We start from the raw sequence: 26,155 nt of genomic DNA, 5'->3' as shown, positions 1-26,155 counted from the left end.
ATTTACTAAAAATCTAATTTCAAAGAATGGTTAAAGTTATTTGTGATGGGAAAATAAGGGTCAAATTCTAAGATGTAGTCGATGAAGGTGTTCAATTTTTGAAGACTGCTTCAAACTTGGCAACCACAATCAATATATAGAGTCAATAGAGTTGGATCAGATCTTTTAGATTTTTGCTGTCTATTACTTAAATTCTTTGTTAATTTGAGTTAGTTGTAATTTTTCTACGGGGGATTACGGGTTCGAGAAAATCAGCATTTACACTGAAACTGAGACACGACTAAACTTCTATATTGGCTCGAAGCATTGAGCTATGTGCACAAAAAAAAGTAAAAAAAAAAATGTAAAGGTTAAAGAAAAATGTTTGATGCCTGGAGTTAAAGCCAATCAAAGTATGCTTTGGTATCATTTTGCTACACTAGTGACCTTTTATTTTATTTTTTACTTTGAAGTGACTTTGAACCTAAGTCATCTTTTGTTCCATTATCTAAATCTTTAGTTTTAAGTATGCATTGGATGACTCTAATCGCAGAAGTCATGAAAGTTAATCATTTTGATGGAAGGTAATATTAATTATTTAGTTAAAGAAAAAAAACTATAAGATGCATGAAGAGATTGAGGAGCAATTTTTCTTTTTTTTGCAAGAGCCAATTTCAATGCTTTGTACATTACATGAAATCTCACTAATGGACCTTCACGATGGCAATCACTTGAGTACAAGAGCAAGAGATCTCCTGATAAATAGGCAAACTCAAAGAGGAGGGGGGGGGGGGGGGGGGGAAAAAAAAANACTACTTATCATAGGAGCAGGATAAGTGATGTCCAACAAGCGCCGATGAAGAACACAAGCAAATCTAGAGCCCAAGTATCCATCGATTCCATCAAGAGAAAAAGACTAGTAAGAATGCTGGCCGCTTAGGGTGATTGAACTAAGAAATTCAGCTTTTCAAAGCAGAGTCATTCGTACCGCTTCCTTATTCTCTAAGTATAAAAAAAAAAATGCCAGTAGAAAGCATGAGAGCTAAGCCATCGCGGCAAAGTTTATACCTTAGAATGTCAACTAAGCTAAGGCTTCATTGTGTCTTGTATCCTTCTGCTCAAATATTCAAACTTGTAATAAAAAATCTTCAAATTTGTCAGTTTTTAGTGAAATTGATCTGAAAATATTGCAATACCTAATTAAATATCATTTATGAAGTGCATCTCAAGACACAAAAACTAGAAGGGTTCAAAAGAGATTTACGAAAGCAACTTCTATGAATAACTTTAATCTCACTGATAATTACCAATTCTTGTATTAATCAATTAGAAAAATTACCAAAACTTGCATCAATATCTAATGTATATTTCAGAAGTTTATTCCACGAAAATAATTATCTATATTGGTAATGTATGGAGTGATAGTAAAATAAAAATTATATCAAATAATCAATGAAAACACTATAATCATTCTGAAAATTAATTTTTCTGAAAAAAAAAGTAATAAATCAAATTCTGGTTCATGATTCTGTAAATAAATAAATAAAACAATTAACAAGAGAAAAATAAAACACCCCGCTCCAACCCACCCCATGCCCCCCACTTCCACCAAGAAAAGCATATCCAAGGGAGCCTTTTCTTCCATTTCTGTGTTGATCCTAAATAATTAGAAACTGACAACATTTTCACAAATCCATCAAACTCATAAAACTATAAAAAATTCCATACGATCCTCACTTCCTACTGCACAAAACAACCCACTATGCTTAATAACTGATACATAAAGTCACTGGAAAAGGAAAACCCTTGCAAGTATGGAATCCAGCATCGAATGCGTATCATACTCTGATGGAATGGATGAAGATGAGATCTCTCATCCACATCCTTATGCTCAGTATTCGTCTTCCAAACCATCTCACAACATCAACAGTGGTAACAACAGTAATCTCACTGGTGGGTTAATTAATCCACCCACTAGTGTTCATGAGCTTCTTGAATGCCCGGTTTGTACCAATTCTATGTACCCTCCTATCCACCAGGTGTGTTGAGTTTCTTTTTAATTTTTACAATTCAAGATTCAATTTTTATGTTGGTAATTTGGTCGATTTCTTGAAACTTTGATATTCTAGAGCCAGCTTTATGGGTTAACTGATGCAAAAATTGTAATTTTTTTGGTTGGTTTTGCAATTCTATGTGCATTTTTGAGGATGTGTTGATCTGAACTTCGGGAGTAATTTGTGGAAACTGTTGCATTTTATTGTAATATTTAACGAAAGCGGATCTTGTTTTGCCTATGATAATTTTTGGCAATTGTTTGAAGTAATGAGGATGCTGTTATGGAGATTTTGGTTGGTGGAAATATACTGTTGATTTATTAGGTGAGAACTCAGAAGGCATTAAGGGAAAATAATCAATTGCCTTTTCCCCTCCTGGTTTAGTTTAATTACCAAAAAATTGGATCNGTGAGAACTCAGAAGGCATTAAGGGAAAATAATCAATTGCCTTTTCCCCTCCTGGTTTAGTTTAATTACCAAAAAATTGGATCGCTGGTGTCTTTTATCATCATGCTGATATTTTGGGGAACAGCTTTTGGGCTGAGGGAAAATTTCAGCTGCAAAGGAATATCACAGTTGAATTATCATTTGGAGATAGATGTGGAGGAGAATGAACTAGAGACGGTTACTGGTTGAGGTTTTCTGATGCAAAGATAAATCTAGTGCTTCTAATTTTTCTTGACCATGAGCAACTGCAAGTTTCTTATGTTTTTATTGAAGTTTTGAACTTCCTTTTTTCTCTTTCCTTTTACTTAAATGTTATCGGAAAACATGATAAGATCTGTAGTAGGTTGAACAGACATCTCAGGTAAAACTTTTTGGTAAAACTTAGAGATTATTTATCCAAAAACTGTTAAATTTGAGTTCTGGAGATGTCTTCGACTGATAATATGGACAAAGGAGGCGAACTTTGAATTAGTCAATAATATATTTTATACTCCATTCTAAGTAGGAGAAAAAGAAGAACGAATTTTGTGAACTAAATTTTTGAAGCCGTAGCAAGATTTTTTAAGAAGTTTTTCCTGACATGTTTGGAAACAAAATATTACTCAAAAATAACTTTACTTACTCTTAACCTTAACCAGACGTGCTTGTTTCATGATAAGCCAAATGTATTTAAAGAGGATTTTATCATCATTTTATTCACTGCAGTGCCACAATGGACACACCCTCTGTTCAACCTGTAAAGCTAGGGTTCACAATCGATGCCCCACCTGTAGACAGGAGCTTGGTGATATAAGATGTTTAGCACTAGAAATGGTGGCTGAATCTCTTGAGCTTCCTTGCAAGTATTGTTCCCTCGGTTGTCCTGAGATCTTCCCTTACTACAGTAAGCTCAAACATGAGGCTGTTTGTAATTTTAGACCTTACAAATGCCCATATGCTGGATCCGAGTGCTCAGTTGTCGGTGATATTCAGTTCCTGGTTGCTCATTTGAGAGATGACCACAAGGTTGACATGCACTCTGGATGCACATTCAATCACCGCTACGTTAAATCAAATCCTCGAGATGTGGAGAACGCCACGTGGATGTTAACTGTAAGTATATTCTATTGATTCCATTTGATTGTGAAACCATCTCTTTCTTCATGTTGAAATGGTTTTGCAACGCATGCTCCTCAAGTTGTATGTTTCCCAATGGGCTCATTAAGATCTTTGAGAAGTTCCATTGAATGAGTCAGTAGTTTTTCTACGTAATTGTATTCTGTAATGTGTTGCATCTTCATTAAGATTAGAATGATACGACAGTTGTTTTCTGGGAGTCCAGCAAATATGTTTTCAGCAACGCACTATCTTTATGGTCATAATGCACTAGGGCTAGTATGACGTCTGATATTGTTTGCATTGACAGTTTGAATCTTTGTGTCATTTTCAAATTGTGTAATCTATGTGAATCCCTTTTACCGTTATATAACCAAAAAATTACTCCAGAAATTGTTTACCTTCATGGATTATGAATGCTGAAGGCCTCCAACCTCTTTCCCCGTTCCAGGTTTTCCATTGTTTCGGTCAGTACTTTTGTCTTCATTTTGAAGCTTTTCAACTTGGCATGGCCCCTGTTTACATGGCTTTTCTTCGGTTCATGGGAGATGAGATAGAGGCACGAAACTACAGTTACAGCTTGGAGGTTGGGGGAAATGGCCGGAAACTTATATGGGAAGGCACCCCAAGAAGCATTAGGGATAGTCACAGAAAAGTTCGGGACAGCCACGATGGTCTCATTATACAGCGTAATATGGCACTTTTCTTCTCTGGAGGAGACAGGAAAGAGCTTAAGCTTCGTGTAACAGGAAGAATATGGAAGGAACAGCAGAACCCAGATGGTGGCGCATGCATACCCAATCTTTAAGGCTGCTTAAATCTGTTTAACGTTGTTTTCCATTTTTTGTGCTTGAATTTAAGCTAAATGTTATTGTTGCATCGATATATTTGGTATTCTTGAAAGTGTACGTGTATCTGCTTCAAGTTTCAGTGATTCATAGGCTTCCTTTTCGTTATTGTTGATGCTAAGGGGATTAGTACCATGTATCATGGCGAGTTGGCTAATAAGAGTATAGTTTTCTTCTTCTATTTAAAAACTCTCTCTGTGGTGTAACCTTTTATACAGTCATGTGCACAATTGAAGTATCAGTCTTCCAGCTAGAATGAACTTGATTTTGAGCACTATTATTAATACAGTGGTTGCTGCTGATTTCTAATATTTGGCAAAAAACCTACAAAATTCGTTCGTTCTTTCCCCAAGAAACCCGACAAATTTCAAGTTCCTAGTAGCACAATCTCCGACATTGATCCCTGTCCTTCAATCCTTTACAGAGGACATGAGAACCAAAAATTCTACAAACAAATGCTGATATCATGTCTGAAGAATAAAGAACTTCTTGTTCAGAAACCTGTCAACTTTACTTCCAGTGAGATACAGATGGGAATTTAAATCGAAGAAACAGAAGGAAATTGTTACGAAATAGAAGAATGTTCACTGGACATCCACAGCCCAATACGTGAACATATGAACAAATGTATCGTTTTAATTTATAAATATCTCTCTCTTTCTTCAATTTATCATTTTTTTTTCTCCCTATTTTGTAGGAAATGCACCCAAAATTGTGAAATAATAAATGACAGTGCTAAAATTATTATATAGAGATTGAAATTTGCTCTGTACATTTGGAGAGTCAAATCCATTTTATTTTAAAATTTTACATATGGAGAGTTCGTTGGACTCTTAAAAAAAATTGATTCAACTCTCTTAAAAACGAATATGGAGCTAAAATTATGATGTAGAAATGGCTTCTATAAGAATTTTTAAACTTCAATATCCTCAAAATTTGTGACAAAAGGGCAAATGGAGGTGCGGGGAATCGAACCCCGTGCCTCTCGCATGCGAAGCGAGCGCTCTACCATATGAGCTACACCCCCTGGTTGATGTATTAATCTTGTATAATTTTTGAATATGAAAACATTGAACTTCATATAAACCTCACTAGCCTCCATGAATGTTACGTTTTAAATGATTCTCACCCAATTAAAAGGATTTTTGAGTTTGTAAAACGATTTATACCATTTTAATAGAAACTTTTGTTATCGCAGAAATTTTTACATCTTTAAAAGTTGAGTAGCCATCCGCCACCCCCTTTCTCAAGTAGACAAAATCGCTCTATGACCAATGAATTGGTTACTCGTTTGGTTGAAAAAGACAATCGATTGATTTGAATTAGAAGGTCAAGTTCGAGAGGCCAAACAAAACCGAGGAAAGATTAAGAGAGACCAAGCAAAGTTACTTCCAAATATTATAACGGTGAAGGCAATAATAAAATATTCAATTTTCTTAGTAAGTAATGCCAATTCTGAGATGTAATGAACACTTGAGCAGCCAGTCTCAATTGTTCGTGGATCATTCCTCTATATCTGTTCGTGTGAATTGACACTTTGCACCATTTCTTATCAAGTATGGAAAATATTCATTTGTTTAACATTTTAGACTTCTCTTAAAATTCATTTTTAACACATATCATGAAATCCACAATTTCACAAACTTTTATCAAAATTTACATAAAATTCATTTTTTTTTTCCAAACAATAAACTACAACTTTGATCAACGTGATTTTTTTCATAGAGTTTACGTTCGGGCCTCGAGTTTTTTTCCTACACGTACATGTCATGATTATAACCGGAACCGATACCACAATCGCAGCTGAGTTGGTAGGGTCTCCCCGTCTTGATGTTTTGTTAATTCAGCATATATACGTATAATTTCAAATTTTATACAGTTTTGGCTCAAAAAATCAAAGGTGGCTCAAACTTCACAACACAACGCACGAAGTAGATAAGAATTTTCAAAATCAGCACACAGGAAAAGTATTTGCTGTATAGGAATGTTTGGCATATTAGCAACAAGATAGATGATAGTAGACGTAGATAAAATAAAAGTATTATTTCAACAGTAGAATCAAAAGAATAGTTCGAGAATATATCAAATTAATGTCAACTAATGATATATCAAACTCAGCTGCTAGTAAAGAATAAACTGAAAGGAATTTAGACTACCATGAGAATATCCGAAAAAGAAATAATGCACCAAATTATCCAACTTTCTTGACTGAATTTTTAAAGAAGTTTATACTTAGAATAAAAAGAAAATTTTCTGAACTCTGAAGTCCAAATATGAATTTCCAAAAGTAAACCTGCACGTCAAAAGACAGATACCGGTCAGTGAAACATATAGTATTTCTGCCTGTAAAATGAAGATTGCCCCCACCGAATATTTTACATAGTTTCATATTTATTATGCAATTGTACAAGTTATCATGATAATGACTCGCGTATCTTGAGAGAGGAGAAAAACAAGAAACTGAGCTGAGTCGATTTCTTTGCCCTATTTGTTTTCGCCTTGACTTTCCTTTTCTCTTCTCTTTACTTTTTCTCTGAGTTGGTCTTGATCCAGAAAGGTAATAAAGTCTGCTAGAGACCATATTCTCTAAAGGTTGCTAGAATTTAAGGTTAGCATACTAGGTCTTGTAGATATTAAGCTAATCAGATATAGTAGTTTTTCACTAAAAGAAACCACGTAATCATCTTGATGATCCCATAAACTTTTTCTGAACTGTCTTCTTTTAGTTAATTAACTTTTTGCTTGAAATGAAGATAAGAAATGGACAGCGCCTTTTGCTAAGAAGACCCTTTCCCTAAAAAGCAACTGTCTCTGTAAATATGTAAAGATTTTATAATCATGCTCGGTCTTACAACTTGATTGCTTAGCACCTCCAACCCAGTTGGTTATTTATTATGCGCTGAAGGTAAAAAAAGGTTGTTGAAACCAATGACGATAACAATGAGCTATAGAAGTTTCAAAAGATTTTCTGTTCTCCCCTTGAAAATGAAAACAGAAAAGAAATGTAAGCGACTAACCTGTGTGTATTTTGAAATGATGTACTCAGGCATCTAATGAAATTCCATCCACTAAAGCTGGAAAATCCAAGACATCTATATTGCTGTTGTGTACCATCCACATGAAGATGATATCTTCATTGATCATCTGGTTATATTATTCGATGAAGGTCATAAAAAATTTCCTCACGTTGTATTAGCTGTGTTAGTTTCCTTTGAAGCAAAACTGGTAAACCTAGGACGCTCGGTTTCTCTGATAACTCTGCTATATACAACTTTGAATGGCTGCGAACTGTATGGCCTTTTGAGCAAACTTAATGGCATTCTCAGCATCTGCTTTCGGTTTCTTCTCCCTCTGATTAAAATATTGAAGGTTTTTTCTTCACCAGCGTGCGCCTGCTGTCTCAATACATGATGATCATTGCATCTGATATTCTCTTCTTTTGGACTAGAATTATTGATTAATTGGTTAGCAGGAACAGTAAGGTTATGCATACTAGATTTATGTTTTTCTTCCCCATTTCCTGATTGAACCCCAGCTATGTCATTTAAGTTCACCACTGTCTCTGATGCTAGAAAAGCTACTTCTTTCTTAGACTCAGTCCCAGTGTCAAGATCTACTGGCAAGCTTTGTGCCAAATTCAGAGTCTCCAAGTAAATAGGTTGCACCTTTGACTCCAAAGTGGATTCAGCAATTGACTCAACTACAGGTGGCGAGACAGGCAACTCTATTGGGTGATGGCCAGGCCAAACTGCGCCAGAAATGTAGTCCGACAAATTGGCATTTATGTTACATTGCCAGACAAAATGATTGGTATGAAATGGCCCGCTAGGTACTGGAAAAGTGCTCGGTGGTAATGATTGGGGCTGAGTGTATGTAGGGTACATAAATGGCAAGGGGTGCATCATGTTAGGTGTTGGTGGAGGCGATGGATATGGTTGGTGAGGGGAGGAGCACATAGGATTGGGTAAAATGGTAGTGGGAGCTGGATGAAGAGTCATATTAATTGGCCAAGGGCCAACCATTGGAGCAGTTCCTGGACCAGAAGGGGGAGTAATGTTCATAGACAATGGTGCTACACGTCCAGCGGTTGGTGATGGGTTAAATGGAGTTGCTGATGCAGACAACTTCTTATTGGATATCTCTCTGGATTCATTTGAACCATGCACTGAAGATTTCACCTTTAGTTCTTCGACTTCTCCCAAAGTAGAGTTTGGATCATTGGCAGCTTCTGCTATGTTAATTGAATTCTTGGAACAAATATGCATTCCTAGAGAGTCTACAGAACTTGAACTGTTATCGTCCTGAATATCTTGCTGAACCATTTTATTAAAGTCAACAGTGCTGGATTCGCACGGTGCCACACTTACTGCAACCTCTGAGTTCTCATCATCTGTTTTGTCCTTTGAAAGAGTTTCTTCTTTCTTTTCAGATGAGTCGTCTTCATCTTTCAGATGGATCGTGGGATGCACAAATAAAACTTGAATATTCTCTTCCTCACTATTTTCAGCATTTAATAGCATGGACCCAGCATTTTCCATAACCTCATTGTTTTGCTCATCAGTTCTTTTGAGTTCCTTGCTTCCAAGAGTTTCATTTTGGGGGAGCATCACCCGCAGCATGGGTATAGTCCCTGGTGGGGCCAGAGCTACTTCCTTATAAGAAGGAGATTTCCCCAAGCTTACTATTGAACTTTTCTTTGATACTGGTCCAACCTCTCTTTGTACAGAAACCATCCCCTGATCTATTGGGGAACATAATGACTCACCTTCATTTTTGGAGGTCTCTGCAGAAGCATCTTTGGCAGATGAAGATACAGACTTAACTCTGTATGCTACTGCTTTGACTAATTTTCGCCCAAATTTGGCACCTGAAGATGGACCTTTTGCAACAAAATACTCTGCATAACTTCCTGGTGACATTGTCCGTTTCTTTAACAGATAATATTTATTACTTAGATGGTTATTCTTCAGTCTAGGATGATCTACTTCAGCAACTTCTTTTTTCTGATAACCAAGAATCTTACTTGCATTCTGCCTTCGCTGCCTCAGTCGTCTCCCATACAAGCCAGATGATCTGGGTCTTTGAACTGACTGCCATCCATCTTCTCCTTCGGTGTGTGTTTTGGGTGTAACATCACCATAAACAGAAGGCTTTTCAGCTACAGCTTCCTCCAGCAAAGGGTTGTTGGATTGACCTGGTTTTTCTGCTGTAGATTCTTTTACCACATTCTCTTCTTGCCGAACTGACAAAGAAATTAATTCATGGTTCACGTTGCTCTTGACTTGAGCTTCAAGAATTTGGATCTCTTCATCCGACCCCTCCTTCAGAGTATCTCTGGCAGAAGCCTCAGATTTTGGGGAGGCAATACTGTCTTGAGGAGATTTTCCCTTCACCTAAGACAAGAAAGTACGTATCAACAGTTGAATGGCATGTCACATTTCTAATAACCTGATAGTTGCCTGCATCCCAATGGGGATTTGCTTACAGAACATTATAGAATCAGATCAACATGGAAAACGCTATCGAATATCCAATAAATGAAATGATAGCCTCACGTTTGAAGACAAAGAATTTTACCAATTTTGATTTCTATGTGTAAAACTTTAACATGCACATTCACTTGTGTTAATGAAAATGAGAGAATATTCCATATACTTGGATACCAATAGCATGGGAATAGAGTGAGGGTAGTTTTCTTTACTGACCCATTGCACGTTCCAATATTTTACGGAAATAAACTGCAAAAAGTTTGAGCTATCTAAAACCTGTTATTGGCGATGCCATAACCTTTTATTCTTACAGAATAAGAATAGATAAATAAACAAGAGCAAACCTTTGCGTTAAAACTTCTTCTCTTTGCTCCCATAGCATCTTTCCCTTTGGAATCATGACTTGGATTAATGTAGTCGAGCAAATCCGATACACTGTCAGTCGAAAAAATGATCATACAAAAAATTGATTCCACTAGGAATTTTAGTCATAATGATAGTACTTATGAAATTTTAAGATGTAGGCCAGCGTATACAATTCCTTGGAAATAAAAGATCAAGATGAAATCACTGGAATGTTGTACTCATTTCCTATCAATTGCGGTATGTTTCGGAAAAGAAGTTACTTTATCGTAAATTTAACTTTAATATATAAAAGACACCATGGGTTTCAGAAAACAAACATGGAAGCATATTGTTATGTTTGTAGGTGAAACTAAAACACTTAATTAATTATGATTCTAAAGATTGAAGGAATAGATGATATATAAATTTCTTAGCTACAGACCTACAAATATGTGCACCATCAAAAGGAGATGGAAATTATACAAACAGCCACGTCTAGGGAATGAGGGGTCTTCCAAGCATTTTAGTCCAAATGTTGCCAATTATAGTGAGCAAAACACAGGGTAGAAATGTGGTATTTCACATGTTCAACTGTAGCTCCAATTTATTTTATTTTTTCGTTTTGAAAAGTACATCCAAGAAATCAGTATTAAGTAATGAGACGAGAAAAATACACACTACTGTATAGAATAATAGAAGTGAGTTTAATCTTATATTCTCTTCATATTTTTTATTCAGTGCAGCAACTCGTTCTAGATATAAAACTTAAAATCTCCACAAATTGTACCATACAAATTTCTAGCACCAAAAATAAATAATAATAATAAATTAATTAATTAATTAAAAGCAAGCTCAACGTATAGTTAATAAAACTATTTATAGTTATGTTAACATAGTGAATCTGTTTGCCTGACCTACCCTATCTTTCCAGAGGATTTGTGGCTTGTCTAGCTCACCCCTTGTCACCAAATAGGACAACAAGAGCAGGGTGCGGCGTTAACCTAGTTTTAGTAACAAGCTATTAGTATTCAGTATCGGCTCTCATTTCCAATATGCACTGTAGTGAGCTCACCAAAATCAATGCCACTATTAACTCTTTACTTTGTGTTGATTTGGTGGGTCATGGAACTACTTTTTGACTTTAACCTAGAGGGTCCACAAGAAGATGATTTCAAGAGCACCATGTCAAAGGTACAGTAAGATTTTTTATCTTCTATGGTGCTTTCGTAAATATTTCCAATACGTTTAACCGTGGCAAAATATTGGAAAATACACACATAAATGAAACCGCACAAATCAAATGAGCCAATTTGCAAATCACAGAGAAAAATGCTAATGTACCTCAGATGACCCTTGCTGGCTATAGATGCGTCAGGCTTTCGACTCCCATTTCGAGCCGCTTCTTGCTGCTCAAAAGCCTTGGACTCGAAGTACTCAAGCCATGCAGCAGCATCCTGCAGCATTTGTTTATAACAAACATGATGTTAATGATAAAGAAAACCTTGAACAGATATATACAAATCAAATTGTTTCAAACTTGAAATTTTTCTATAGGAGGCTTCATATCTGAGATATCCTTATATTCAGTAAATCAAGAAAGTAATTTATTTGAATCCAAATTAAAAGACAAACAAATGCTAATTGCTCAAGTTATTAAACTATTTACCATACCATGCTGAATTAACTACCAGGCAAAGATTGTGATGGAGATTTCATTGAATACGTGCCAAAGATCGCATGTTGCATATTTCAGGCATAAAAGTAGGAAATATATTCTGATTTATTTTCTTGCATTTTTATTAGTTTTAAGTCTAAAAAATTCCATTATAATAGTTTGGAAAATTCCAATTTTCAAGAAATTTAAGCATAAATAGGACTAGTATGAATAATGGGCCACACTCAGTGATATTGATTTTCACTGACTATTTCCCAAATTCCCATTTCTTTCTGTCTCTTCTCTCTTTCATTCTCTTTTCCGTTCTACATCACTTTCCCTCTAATAAAATGTGTAAAATTTTTGTTTCTAATCATGATACAAGGTATCAAAAGTTACATTGTATTAATCAATCACATGTCATCAACAATTATTTTAAAATACCAATGAGTAAAATGCCAGAAAATACAGAAGTAACTCCATGGACCCATGGAAGAAGGAAGTACCTGAGTACGAAGGTCATCTGGGCCCAGCTTTGCTCGGAGTATCTGCAAGGTTGTTTGCTCATGCTGAACACTTAATGGATATGCTTCCATCAATGAGAGTGCAATTGCTATAGCATGATAACTAGCTGCTGTCTGAAAAGAATGAAAAGCACAAAGAATATTAATTCTAAAACATACAAGACCAATTTGTGAAAATCGGCAAGTCCTGTGAACCATCAGTCCTAGAGCATGTATAATCTAGATACATCTTCACAGTGGAAAGCAGTTCCCAAGAAGTAATTGTTCAAGAAAGTCGGCACTTGTCCAACTCATCCAACATACTCTAATCATATATATTATATCCTCTTCAATTCCTCAGAACCTAACCTATTGTCAATGAGATCACGAAGATTACGAACAAAGATTAGATTATGGACGAAGATTACGGCTTGATAATTATATTACCATATTTATGTTGTAATTATAATTTACCATACTTAGAGAAATACCCTAGCTGTACATATGTAATATGGATTCTATATATTGGAAAGGATCCCACACCGGAGATTCAATCGGCTAAAAACATTTTCATGGTAGCATAGCCTACCTTGTGGGCGTCATACTCGGTCCTAGCATAACTGGGTCCTTCACGGTGAGAGTTTCTTCATGGTATTCGATGGTTGACTGAATTTTGTCAACATCTTGTGCGGTGTGCGACTCTCTGGTACATTGAGACACAGTTTTCTACTAGCATTCAAATTCTCAGGTTCGACAACGGAGGGAAATATATGTTTCATGATTGTCAAACCTTTTTGCAACAAATTATTCTCTCTCAACGCTCTTATTCATACTCCCCACAGAATGGGGTTGCCAAAAGAATCGTCACTTGCCAGATGTTGTTCGAGTTTTGCTTTTGGAATCCTTCGTTCCTCCTAGATTTTATGTTGAGGCTCTTTCTACAGTCATACATCTAATTAATCGACTGCCTGGTCAGCATTTGGATTTTGGCTCACCTCATTTCTGTCTATACGGTACACATCCTAGTTATAACATGTTACATACATTTGGGTATATTTGCTTTGTTCATCTTCCACCTATGAACGTCATAGGCTTGCTGCTCAATCTGTACGATGTGTTTTATGGGTTACAATATTGCTTATAAAGGTTTTGTTTGTTATGATGGTGTTGCTAGTTGCTTTCATATCTCTTGGAATGTGATTTTTCTTTGAGAATCGGTATTACTTTCGACATGTTGTAACCTCTTCTAATTTGGCACCACTCATTAACTTTGAGGACGACTCGTGATCTAAACCGAGTGTGGTATACTAGAGACTAGCCCCCAGCCCCACCGCCCCTTCTCGACCCTGATCTCATTCTAGATTCAGCTACTCTTCGAAGATCTACACATACCCAATTGGTATGGTCATTCTACAACCGTATCTCATATCCCAATTCTCACTTCTTATTCTCAGGCAATTACCCAGCCGTGTTAGGAGAAAGCTATGCAAGAAGAACTTCAAAGAGAATCAAACTTGGAATAATGCTCCTTATCCTCCAGGCATTAGACCTATTGGGTGTAAATGGATCTATTCTCTTATGTTTCGCTATGACGGATCACTAGAGCGCTATAAAGCTTGGTTGGTGACTCTTGGAAATCGTCAAAAATATGGAATTGATTATGAGGAAACTTTTGCTCCTGTTGCCAATATGACAACAGTTATAGCTATAGCTGCCTCCAAAGGATGGTCTTTACAGTAGATGGATGTCAAGAATACATTCTTACATGGTGACACCCCCACAAGTCTCTTTTCGGTGCCTTCTTCCAATGTGTGTAAGCTAAAGTGCTTGCTTTACAAGTTAAAGCAACTCCTAGAGCTTGGTTTGATAAGTTTTGCTCTACTCTCTTGGGTTTCTCATTTATCCAAAGCAAATATGACTTGTCTCTCTTCATCTCTTGACACCGAAGTGAAGTACTATGCTTCTTTTTGGCTTATGCGGATGATAATGTTATCACCGGGACCGACTCCAAATTGATATCTAAACTCCAAAATCAACTGAAGGATTCTTTTCACATGAAGGATTTGGGTCCTCTACAGTATTTCTTTGGTTGGACTTTAGGATGGTCACTCTGTTGATACTCCTTTGGAGGTGAATGTGAAGTATCGCAAAGCGGGTGATATTCTTCCTGATCCCTCACTATATCACTAGTTAGTAGGTAGCTTGAATTATCTCACTATTACTCAACCCAATATCTCTTTTGCCATACAAGTCTGTCAATTTATGCACGCTCCACGACATCTCCACTTAGCTACGGTTCGTTGCATTATTCGTTACTTGCTAGGCACACCTAATCGGGGTTATTTCGTCCCAGCCAATTCTTCTCTTGCGTTGGTAAGCTACTATGATGCTGATTAGGCTGTATGTGCGGATACTCGTCGTTTGATTACAAGTTGGTATATGTTTCTTGGGAGTGCACTCATTTCCTGCTGAAGTAAGCAAGATAGTATCTCTAAATCTTCTATTGAATCTAAGTATCACGCTATGTCCTCTGCCTACTCCGAGATTATTTGGCTTCGAGGTCTACCAGTGGAGCTCGATTGCCCTCAACTCAACCCTACTCCACTTCAAGTTGACAACACTAGTGTCATTCAAATTACTGCTAACCCTGTATTTCATGAGCACTAAGCACATTGAAGTAGATTGTCCTCTATTCGTGAGGCATATGATGGTCGCATTATCAACCTTTCGCATATCACCACTGATGTTCAGATCGCAGCAGACATTGACTCATCAGCGGCACCAATTTCTTATCCGCAAATTGATACTTCTTGATGGTTCAGCATTAATTTGAGGGGATGTCAACGAGATCACGAGATTACGGCTTGATAATTATATTACCATATTTATGTTGTAATTACAATTTACCATAATTAGAGAAATACCCAAGCCGTATCTATGTAATATGGATTCTATACGTTGAAAGGATCCCACACGGGAGATTCATTCAGCCAAAAACATTGTCAACTATAACAATCATATGTGTGGCACCACTGTTTTGTGAGTAAAATATGACAAGTATAATTCAATTAAAAAAAAAATGGCATTGCTTTTATATAGTTATTATCCCAAGAAGAATGAGAAGGCAAAAACTTATCATTTTAAATATCGGACATTGCCACTTCAGAAGCCCTCAACTTTCAATGAAAAATATATTATTTCACATATCGGGTGAATATCACTTTGAATATTTTTAAATTTTATAGCACGCCAAAAGAACTAAATATCACAGTTACAAAAGAATAATGCAGCTGATTATTAAAATTAAAGCAGAATCGTACCTGAATATGATCTGGACCAAGAAGCATTTGGTTGCACTTTAGAGCTTTATGGAGATATCTGAGAGCAACATGCACATTACCCAATCCTTCCTCCATCATAGCCACATTTATATATGTTGCAGCAGTGTTTGGATGTGATGGACCACAAGTGAGATGTAACAAATACAATGCTCGCTTTACATATCTAAACAATTAGAAGGCAAAATACCAAGTTATGAAAGAAAAGGGGGAAAAAGCATTATAATAAAATGTATAGAAGGATTATGCTTAGAAAATTTGTAAATAAAGAACTGCACAAAGCCTCACTCCAACATATGAGATCAGCTAGACAAGCACTGTTTCCACCTGTTTAATTAGTCCTATTATCCGTCAACTCACTAGCTACAAAAATCACTTCACTTTCCTCACCCTTTAAAATTAATAGAACCTTCGCCTTCTCACATTTTAATCAGACATCACTGTTATATCATACTTCCTCATTAATGGATCTATCAGTCTCTTCCATTTTTAGCCATATTTGCATCAATAACTCACATTGCAGCGACTTATTTTGATAATATATTGTTACTTGGGAATTTAACAAAACCATACTGAAGAGAACTTATATGAATTTGGAGATTGGACCTAGAAGAGAAGGATATAGTCCTAGAAAGTAGTTCAATTCCACAAGCATGGTAACAGATAAATATTATCTGTTGAACTGAAAGGCTATTCAGTCTTTAGCTGTACATAATAAGTTAAAAAATGCAAAACGATGAATCATAAATTTCTCATATATGAATTATAAAATAAGCTTGATATTATGTAAAAAAGAGTATGATTCTCATGCATAGAATCGTCTCAATCTCCCAATCCACTTCAGTGAAACACGCGTGTGATCCCCCCAGATCTTACAAAACCCCCCAAAGAAATGTGGCAACCAAATTACACTAGCATGCTGCTTAAGTGTAGAGTAGTGGTCAACATATATACTCACTTGAGAGCCAGGTCTGTGTGTTGAAGTCTGTAATAGAAAACAGCAAGGTCCCCATAACTTTTCATGGTATCTGGATGATCAAGCCCCAACTCTCGCTCATTGATATCCAAAGCTTTTTGCTGATAGATTGTGGCCTGTAATGAATATGTCTTGAGTTAGAGGTAAGCATTGATACTATAAATAGATAGCATACTGCAGTAGGTAGGTCATCTAAAAATTTTAATCGGCCTTAGACAAGGTAGAAGATATCACGTATGCCATGAAAGTACAGGGAGAGTAAACAAGATGCGAGACGGACCTGACTGAAATCTCCCGTGTGATATAAAACAACCGCAAGAAGACTGTAAGCACCTGCCGTCATACGATGATAGGGTCCACATACTGCTACCAGCTTTGCAAGAGCCTGAGTACGCAAGAAAATTGCAGTCACACAATAGACTAGTAACCACAGATAGGACAACAGAAACCTGATTCAAATCTATTTATGTAGCAAGTTATCTCTCACTTCTCTTTTTGTCACTTGCAAAGAAGAGGAAATATGAAAGCCACAGATTGAGAAGTTCCAGAAACAAACCACTGACCCAATCCTTGTACAGAAGGGCCTACTTAAGTTTTCACGTTTGTGGGAGGAAATTTTAAAAATTATTCAAAAATCACCTTTGTTCCGTAACCGACTGCTTCTTCAAGCTTCCCCTTATCCAGAGCTGTTTTAGAAGATTCCAAGAGTTGCCGTCCATCTGCAGAAGAGCACACCGCTTGCTGTAGAGACAAGAATCCAAAATTTTACATTGGATGATATAAATCCAATACAATAAAAATGGAGAGAGAACAAGGTAAATATCAAACTACAGGATTAGATGTCACCTTATGCACTGGAACTAGACTGACAATATCTTCTTTCCGGAAAGGTTTTGAAGATATCATATCAAAATCCCTAGGGACAAGCTCAATGCCAACCTAAAAATGAGACGGATGAACCTCTGATTATTCCAGTCTCTTAATTTCAACACCCATAATAGGCAGAGTACACAGCATGTAAATACTTTTTTCTTTAGCAACTGGGTAAGGGGTCAGGTCTGTTATGGCTATTATCCCTTGAAATCAAATCAAATATATCCGGATGCAGGTGTTGAGCAGCCACGAAAGTAGTGGCTTGCCCAGAACATTTCTGATGCATGATCAGCTTGATAATTGCAAGACTAATGTAGCAAAAAGATATCCACAACATTTAGAAAGTGTATAGCACTTGAAAAGCTTCAATAGGAACGAAAGATTTATCTAGCCCAGTATTGTCAAATTGGATGGAATGGCCATATGTTTGACATATATTCTCCATTGGAATCTTATATCCAAGAATGATTACTATTGGTCTTGCTATCAGATGCATTATGCGACAATGTCCAAAATAAAGATTAACATGTGAATAGTAGTAGGCTAATGATGTTGGTATTTTCCATGCCCTAAATTAACAATTTAAATAGGAATTGCAACTTGAATACATTAGCTCCAAACAGGTGTGACGCAGTGGCTTTATCTTGTTGAGGCGTTTGAAAATATCTCGGCTATTTCAACCTAGTATTTTGGATTGTGCAAAAGAATAAAAGTGTTTTATTGGCCCATGAACTTACATAGGGAAAGTCATGAACTCAACTTGATTATTTCTAATCAACTAGACAAATATATAAAAAGAGGGTAGAGAGTTAGTGTTGATTACATCTTTTTGAAACTTAAATGCAATGTACCTTATGACATACACCGCGAAGAATTGCAAATTTTCTCACATCCTTGTAGTTTGAGCTGCTTAGATCCCATTCAAATCGCTTTTTGAGAAATACCTCCAGCCACCTCCATACAAGGGAATGGATACCATGAGATTTATTTGGTTGCCCATTTTCAGGGACTCCAAGCATCATATTCAATGTTGCCGCAATCAATTCTGCCATTTCCTCAGTCTTGACAACAGCAGCAATCACTGCCTGTAGAACATGCTTAAAAGCTCGTATAATCATCTCATGGATGCAAAGAGATTGGACATGCGATAACTTTTCTGAAAGCTTAACCTGCCATAGATAAGAAATAACAAACATTACTCAGCAAATGCGCTCAGATTTTAACATGCATAGAATATGACTAATAGTCGAAGGTACAGAAAAGGTATGGTTTCATTGTATCATATGGAAAAAATGAAAGAAATATTTTACAGATAGAAAAGTCTACATAACCATAGGGAACTTACTACTTCTCCAAGAGATCGCATCCGAAGACCTCTAGTGTGCATGAAATCAGTTAAAGTCCGACCATCCACTGGAGAAAGTTCCAAAGAACCAAAATCTGCAACCTGGATTGTACAATAAGGGATTAGAGATTGTCAATGTCACTCGGATCTAAAAATTTATGTAGATGGATCCAATTAAGTAGTACCAGTTTTGGAAGAGCAACTTCTTTGTAATATTTTTGAGACAAGTCGATTAGTTCTTGCATTGACTATCAATAACACAAGTGAAGGTTAGTACGTGTCATTCAATTGAAGTGTTATACTCCAAATACTTGAAAACTTTACTACCTTGAGATGAAGTCCAGTCTCCGACTCTTTTAACCGAGTGAAAGCACTATCAGATAATAACTCCTTTAGCATAAGCTCGTTTTTGTTGGCAACGTTATCAGGCAGAGGTTTTTTTGAATTTGTCACAGTTTTTTCAGCCTCCTCATTTACAAAATCTTTATCACTCTCTAAGTTTTCAGAATGGATTTCTGTACTGTTTTTGTCTGAATTCTTCTTTATATTTTTAAGGGATTTGAGCGGTGTTCCAAGTCCTTCAACTTTCATCTCATTTTTGGCCTTCTCACTAGATGGTTTCTTATTTTTTTCTGTTTTTTTCTGATCTTGTAAATGCTGTATCCAGCACGCTCCAAGTTCCCATCTCACAAAAGTGTTCTCCTCAGTTTCCCCTTCCTGAAGCTTCATAATGCTGTCTTCCAACAATCTCTCGACATAAGCTTGGGAAGAACTATGTTCTTCACACTCCATTGTTCGTGAATGTGACATTGGTTTCTTTTGTTCCACAGTATTATTTTCATGAAGAAGAAACCTCAAACTGCAAGGAACGAGGTCATAAGACTTACATATTCAATAAGTTACTCGAAACAAAAATACACACAAAAAAAAGGACCAAAACAAAAGACAAGAAAATAGTAGGACAGCATATTGAGTACTACAAAGTTAATGTACTAATAAGCAGACTTTGTGGGTTAATTAAGTAAAAACCTGTTAATATTGAGGGCATTAGCACCACCATCAGGCTGATCAAGAAGCTCAAGGCTTTCCAGTGGATGGCCCACATTCATATTCTCAATCTTTAGTACTTGCACAATAGCAATATAACCACAGTATCTCATGTTTACAACACCTAGGGTGGCAACATCCTGCCATCAACACGTATAAATTTCTAAAACAGAAGTATGACAAAACATAATAAGAGCATAAATGTTGGTATACATCATTCTTTAAATCATATCCACCATATCCTTACATGGGCAGCAGTGTTTTCATCAGCAGTTATCCCCTTTAGTAGGTTTCTTTCGATTAATCTTTCAGTATTTACTCCAGTTGTCTGTTCTCCGTCAATCTTAGTATCTACTTTGCAGCTAGCGTTGGGAGCATCTTTGATGACAGTTATCCTCAAATCCCCCACTTTCTCCGTATATATTATTTCTCCCTTTGCAGCAGAATGAGCTAATTCTGGTTTTCCCATCACATGTTGTACAGCTGATATGGCTCTAAAAATAGCAACATCGACAAATAAACCGTGGAGAAGAAAAGCTTTTCTATCTCGAACCTGCCTTTCCTCTGCTGTTTTACATGGCATAGATGCAAGAGATGAAAGTTCACGAGCATAAGGTATCAAATCACTTTTGCTATCTCTACCTAGACCACCTCCACTTCCTCCCCATTTTTCATCCTCTGCAGGCAGAGGAGGAAAGATAGATGGTGATTTTGCAGCTACAGGGGTTATAAGCCATGTGTTAGCTCTAAAGCCATAAGGGAGATTTCCAAACTGCACAATATTATCAAGATTTCAGAGGGGAAAAATTCCAGTGCAACAAAATGATGTCCCATAACATCATGCAACACTATTTTCAATAAGCAAATAAAATCCAGAAATATTATTATCCACCTTGTTCCTCTCCGAGAATGCTTTCATGAGATCATTATATGCCTGAAAAGGAGAGCTTACGACGTGTCAGACGTTCAAAAACACTTTCAACCACAAAAAAGCACACAAATGATGGAATCCAGTGTATGTCTAACACTTTTCAAGTACGAACCAAATGCATTTAGTCAAGCAAAAGCATGAATACTCCACGGGAAAATCATTCATAGATTCCAGCAAACTAATTGGAAACAAGCATCATAGTTTTATGGGTAATGTTTAGATACAGAGGCAAGAACGCAACGCCACTCCTTAGTAGTGCATCGAATAGATAGGACTCAGCTAAATCTAAGAAGAGCTGACTCCAATTTAGGAAGACATTAGAGCTTAAGATTTCATGCTTTCAAGGATGAGGAACTAACATTTTCAAAAGCTCTACTGAGTTGTCTCAATAGATCAACAAGATTGTGATAAAGAGTCTTGTGCTTTCCAATGGTATAAAAACCTTTTCTGCAAGCTTCAACAGGAATCAACTTCCCATTGCAAACCTTTACCTGTAGACAATTACAGAATCTATTTAGTTCATCTTCTAGTTGCAGATCTGAAACATTAGCTTTTAATGAGTTTTGTATGTCTTACTTCAAGGGAGAAAAGATGATCGGCAGCTAAAAAGCCATCATCTGATTGTCTTACTGCCCTCTTTATAACTGTATAATCATGGTTCACCAGACGAGAGTTCTCAGATCGAACAGTGAATTTGGTAATACACAAAAAAAAAATAAAAAATAAAAAAACGGAACAAAAAACTTATCGCAAAAGTGCATATTGTGTTCACTTAAATTCTATCTTCAACTGTATGAGAGAAAGTGAGACATACATTGAAGTGGAGGCATGAGATGAGACAGAGAAAAGAACTCGTAGAAGCTGCTGATATTAGGACACGTGTCACTCATCTCTCCCTCTCCATCAGCAGCCGCCGACGATCCATCTTTGGCAGGCGCAGTCTCGGAGGAGGAATCCTGCGATGTTTGTTGAGGCGTCGGAGATGATGGTGTAGGCGGTGGCGATGGAGACAGTTTGTCCTTGGCGTTTGCATGGGGTGACTTGTTTGATTTCTTCGAGCTCTTGGTATCCTGCGCATCCCGCGCATTCTTTCCTGCATCGCCCTTGGAGGAGGAGGAGTCCTTGTTCACCGACGGTCCAAACGATGTCGTGCAAGCGACAATGTCCAGCAGCTTCCTGACGTGCTCCGTGGCGCTCCCTTCATCGTAATACTCTGCAACCAGAGCAGACTCAGAAGGTTGTCGGTTCAATCACTCCGGACATTTTACGAAAAATTTTACTATCGGTCCCCAACTTATTATTTAAGTAACAAGTTGGTTACTATATATTTGAAAATAAGAAACTTGTTCCTCAACTGTTTATTTTATTTACACTCATCATCATCATAAGTGTTTAATTCTTTAAATTGTATTCATACATCCAACTTTATAAAGTTAAATTGTATTTCTCAATTTCTATATTTTTTTGTGAAATATAGCACTCTTTGATAACGGTAAAGTGAGAAAATAATTTTTTTGGGATTGAATGTGATCCTCAAATTTTCATTAAATATTTTACATTGTTTCACCAATTGTGCAACAACTCTGATCAACCATTGAAAAGAGTAACCAAATGACAAAAAAACTGTGGACATCAATTCAAGATATTAGATTTGTCCGATGAAGAAAGGTAATCCTGTCATTTGAACATCCAAATCAAGGGTAAAAATGGGGAAAAATTGAGGAATGTCGTGATTGCTTAATGTCAGAGCAAATGAAGATGAGGCCAAAAATTTCGAATACTTTATTCCAAATTTGAATTTTCAAACTATCACATTTTACTGAAAAGCTGATTATAATTTTCATCACACAAGTGCGTGATAAAGATTAGTTGTTTATTTGTCTACTATCAAATATAATTAAATTTTGAGGATCAACTTGCTTCGATTTAAAAGACTGGGAGTAAGCAAGCAACTCTATGAAATTAAGGACCAATTCTGTAATTTTTCTTATGGAAGGTGGGATATAACGACGTCGTGTTTTTTAAATTTATTTTATAGTTTTCTTTTCATTTTTTCTCTTACCTTCTACGAGAGTCAGGAGGCAGGGCTTTAGTGCGGCAACGTCTACCGTGTCTTTCAATCGTGGGCCCCTCACCTAAGAAAGTACAAAAGTTAAGACCGGAAATGGAGTTATTAATGTAATTATTTCTTTAAACGGTTTGAAAATAAATAGTAAATGCAACCATACCTCATGAGATAACGAAAAATTGGTAAGGTGACAAGTCATGGTGTTCACCATTAATAATCGACGAACATCTATAATTCTATCAGTAGATATTCCCTATTCAAAAACGTGAGTTAATATAAGAGAAAAGCATAAAATTTATTTTAAAAATCGAATGATCGATATAATAATTTGATATCAACTCATTGTATTTAAACCACACAAGTGTTGTATTCTATCTATATAAATGCATTTTACTTATCTTTGAAATTAAGTGTTATCATATTTGACAAGAAAGCTGATTATAATTTTCATCACACAAGTGCGTGATAAAGATTAGTTGTTTATTTGTCTACTATCAAATATAATTAAATTTTGAGGATCAACTTGCTTCGATTTAAAAGACTGGGAGTAAGAAAGCAACTCTATGAAATTAAGGACCAATTCTGTAATTTTTCTTATGGAAGGTGGGATTTAACGACGTCGTGTTTTTTAAATTTATTTTATAGTTTTCTTTTCATTTTTTCTCTTACCTTCTACGAGAGTCAGGAGGCAGGGCTTTAGTGCGGCAACGTCTACCGTGTCTTTCAATCGTGGGCCCCTCACCTAAGAAAGTACAAAAGTTAAGACCGGAAATGGAGTTATTAATGTAATTATTTCTTTAAACGGTTTGAAAATAAATAGTAAATGCAACCATACCTCATGAGATAACGAAAAATTGGTAAGGTGACAAGTCATGGTGTTCACCATTAATAATCGACGAACATCTATAATTCTATCAGTAGATATTCCCTATTCAAAAACGTGAGTTAATATAAGAGAAAAGCATAAAATTTATTTTAAAAATCGAATGATCGATATAATAATTTGATATCAACTCATTGTATTTAAACCACACAAGTGTTGTATTCTATCTATATAAATGCATTTTACTTATCTTTGAAATTAAGTGTTATCATATTTGACAAGTATTTGTTTCCGAGTCATAAATATAATTCACTTACGCAACCTTTTAGAACAGTTCTTAGCATGTATAAGAGTTTAAGTGTTTAACTTTGAATGCACAAACCTTTAGAACGACGTGAGTTTCATCCGGAAGGTTTACTTTTATATCCATCACAATCGGAAGAACTGCGAATTAAGCATGAAATGATATTATATTATCAAATTAACCCCCAAAAAAATAAAAAGAAACAATAATTTGCCTTCGATGTGTTAGTAAATTGTGAATAAGAATGAAATAAATACCCTTTTCTTCTTTCTTCTTCTTGTCGCCTTTTGTCTTGCCACGGCCATTCTTGGGTGCCATTTGCAACTTTGAGCTCGACTATTTAATCTGAAACTTCAGATATTTCTCAATTGTAAGTATACCATATCCATATATAGAATTGGCACCTTATACCTGCATATTAAGGAATTGTGCAACAAATTTTTTGATAAAAATTTTAAGAATTTTTTATAAGATTAGATGAAATATGCGGTTAAAAACTTGATCAAAATAGCGGGTATCATAAAATATATAGTTAAAAATAAAGTTTGAATGGTTAAAAATCTTGTTGAAGGATAGTAATGAATTGAATACCATTGCATCCTTCATTATGGATAGCAAGCTTTAATCCTCAAATCAATCAAAACAAACACAAGTAGATGTTTCATCGGACTGCATCGGATATTATGAATATTGTTCTCTGCTATTCAACGAATTGTGTTTCTTAAAAATATCTAAAAATCATCTTGTCGGAATCCCGAAAACACGAGAAAAAATAGAAAACAGCATACGATGTAGAAGAAATTAATATAGGAGAAGAATGAGAAGTACCAGATAACACAGCACAAGATTCTGACAAGTGAGAAGTGAAGAATATATTGATGGAGAAGGGTTTTTAATGCAGCATTAGCAATAGTTGTACCTTGAGAAGATACTTTTATAGTGATATGGGTTGAAAGTGAAAAGAATTGCACCGTTAAAGAAGATGAATTCAAGCTCTAAACTTAACTTGCAGTGGTATAAAGAGAGAAAGGAGAAGATAGGGGGAGAGCAAATGGTAGGGTGTGATAAGGAAGGAAGGGTGGAGATTTAACGATGGTCAGAAAATATGGCATTTTGTGATGCTGATGCCTTACATAGATTATAATATATAAACATATTATTGTATCTAAATTACACACACACACACATATCAGTATTCATATGTTTGTGTATTTTTGTACATATTGATATGTATATGTAAGTATATATATCATGGGAAAGTATATATAATCTCTGCTAGCTCCCTATATCTCAATCATAAGCATATCTGAAGTAGGGTTGTTATCGCTTAATTTACTCAAATGTTATAGCTTATGACAATAATACAATTAATCATCAGGATTAAGCTTGGGAGTTCACCTCGAGTCCGTTGGACTCACCTATTTCAAGCATGCTTTTGCGTTATCAGTCGCTTGTATAAGTTGGTATCAGAGTTCAAGGTTCCGTATGCATCAATAATGTTGGAACATGCTTGAAATGGAATTGGGTACAAAGAAAAGAGCTTGGATTAGATTTTCGGGTTCGATTTTGGGTGATATATCAATGATGTCAGTGCCCTACATTAATTGGTATGAGTTCCTGAATGTCTCGTGTTCGAATCAATCCTTAAGCATTCACGTATAGTATGTGGATAATGCATAAGAATGGTTGTGAGGATTCCTGAGCTTAATTTTATATAACATAGAGCGAGTTGTAGTGGTGATATGAGTTACAATTTTTTACAAAGTGGGGACAACACCTTAATTTATTAACCCGTCTTTGATTTAGTTGAAAATCAGATTTTTAATAAATTTTGATAAGAATTAATGAAACGGGTCAATTAAAAATTACAAATCTTACCAAATATGATTTTAACTTAAATTTTAATCAAAATTTTAAATCGAGCCAAGGGCTCAATGCGTACATATATGTATGTATGTAGGTATGTATATGTATACACTTTAGTTAATATATGGAGGCAGCGGGTGTCAGTTTTGCAGCCTGCAGGATTAGCCAGT

The 26,155-nt window shown here is 36.0% G+C and overlaps 2 protein-coding genes and 1 non-coding gene across 5 annotated transcripts; 1 reads left to right on the top strand and 2 right to left on the bottom strand.

The window, feature by feature from the left end:
* Positions 1 to 1,574: 1,574 nt before the first annotated feature.
* Positions 1,575 to 4,615, top strand: LOC111384725 (E3 ubiquitin-protein ligase SINAT3-like). Its single transcript, XM_023009045.1, has 3 exons — positions 1,575 to 2,018; positions 3,186 to 3,572; positions 4,027 to 4,615. Exons 1-3 carry the CDS (start codon positions 1,794 to 1,796, stop codon positions 4,381 to 4,383), a joined length of 969 nt encoding a protein of 322 aa, XP_022864813.1. The 5' UTR covers positions 1,575 to 1,793; the 3' UTR covers positions 4,384 to 4,615.
* Positions 4,616 to 5,377: 762 nt separating this feature from the next.
* TRNAA-CGC lies at positions 5,378 to 5,450 on the bottom strand. The gene has a single exon. It is a non-coding gene; the product is annotated as a tRNA-Ala (tRNA).
* A 1,095-nt stretch (positions 5,451 to 6,545) lies between these two features.
* Positions 6,546 to 25,223, bottom strand: LOC111384724 (protein TSS). Of its 3 annotated transcripts, none has more exons than XM_023009042.1 (25): positions 24,948 to 25,223; positions 24,377 to 24,470; positions 24,198 to 24,259; positions 23,828 to 23,920; positions 23,662 to 23,734; positions 21,739 to 22,137; positions 21,501 to 21,568; positions 21,284 to 21,415; positions 20,886 to 20,927; positions 20,241 to 20,765; positions 19,976 to 20,133; positions 19,274 to 19,805; positions 19,132 to 19,194; positions 18,947 to 19,048; positions 18,453 to 18,770; positions 17,575 to 17,667; positions 17,368 to 17,469; positions 17,009 to 17,113; positions 16,711 to 16,844; positions 15,735 to 15,918; positions 12,418 to 12,549; positions 11,599 to 11,711; positions 10,257 to 10,347; positions 7,441 to 9,816; positions 6,546 to 6,716 (listed from the first exon to the last, which is right to left on the bottom strand). In XM_023009042.1, the coding sequence occupies exons 2-24, from the start codon at positions 24,435 to 24,437 to the stop codon at positions 7,606 to 7,608; spliced, it is 5,793 nt and encodes a 1,930-aa protein (XP_022864810.1). In that variant the 5' UTR covers positions 24,438 to 24,470; positions 24,948 to 25,223; the 3' UTR covers positions 6,546 to 6,716; positions 7,441 to 7,605. The 3 variants fall into 3 exon arrangements, with proteins under 3 accessions (XP_022864810.1, XP_022864811.1, XP_022864812.1); XM_023009043.1 differs by having other exon boundaries at positions 24,377 to 24,464; XM_023009044.1 differs by lacking the exons at positions 23,662 to 23,734; positions 23,828 to 23,920; positions 24,198 to 24,259; positions 24,377 to 24,470; positions 24,948 to 25,223 and adding exons at positions 22,987 to 23,059; positions 23,153 to 23,280.
* Between the last annotated feature and the right edge of the window lie 932 nt (positions 25,224 to 26,155).

This window comes from Olea europaea, unplaced genomic scaffold (assembly GCF_002742605.1).
Source record: "Olea europaea var. sylvestris unplaced genomic scaffold, O_europaea_v1 scaffold2984, whole genome shotgun sequence".
In the NCBI taxonomy this organism is placed as follows: Eukaryota; Viridiplantae; Streptophyta; class Magnoliopsida; order Lamiales; family Oleaceae; genus Olea; species Olea europaea.
The sequence above is the reverse complement of the archived record's forward strand: the minus strand, read 5'-3'. Positions and strand labels throughout refer to the sequence as shown.

Excerpts from the sequence above, each read along its gene's own strand:
- LOC111384725 (XM_023009045.1), top strand. The coding sequence starts at position 1,794 with ATGGAATCCAGCATCGAATGCGTATCATACTCTGATGGAATGGATGAA. Across the intron at positions 2,019-3,185 it reads TGTACCCTCCTATCCACCAG|TGCCACAATGGACACACCCT; the intron begins GTGTGTTGAGTT and ends TATTCACTGCAG. Across the intron at positions 3,573-4,026 it reads ACGCCACGTGGATGTTAACT|GTTTTCCATTGTTTCGGTCA; the intron begins GTAAGTATATTC and ends TCCCCGTTCCAG.
- LOC111384724 (XM_023009042.1), bottom strand. The coding sequence starts at position 24,437 with ATGGCACCCAAGAATGGCCGTGGCAAGACAAAAGGCGACAAGAAGAAG. Across the intron at positions 16,845-17,008 it reads ACACGGGAGATTTCAGTCAG|GCCACAATCTATCAGCAAAA; the intron begins GTCCGTCTCGCA and ends TATTCATTACAG. Across the intron at positions 9,817-10,256 it reads GAAGAAGTTTTAACGCAAAG|GTGAAGGGAAAATCTCCTCA; the intron begins GTTTGCTCTTGT and ends TTCTTGTCTTAG.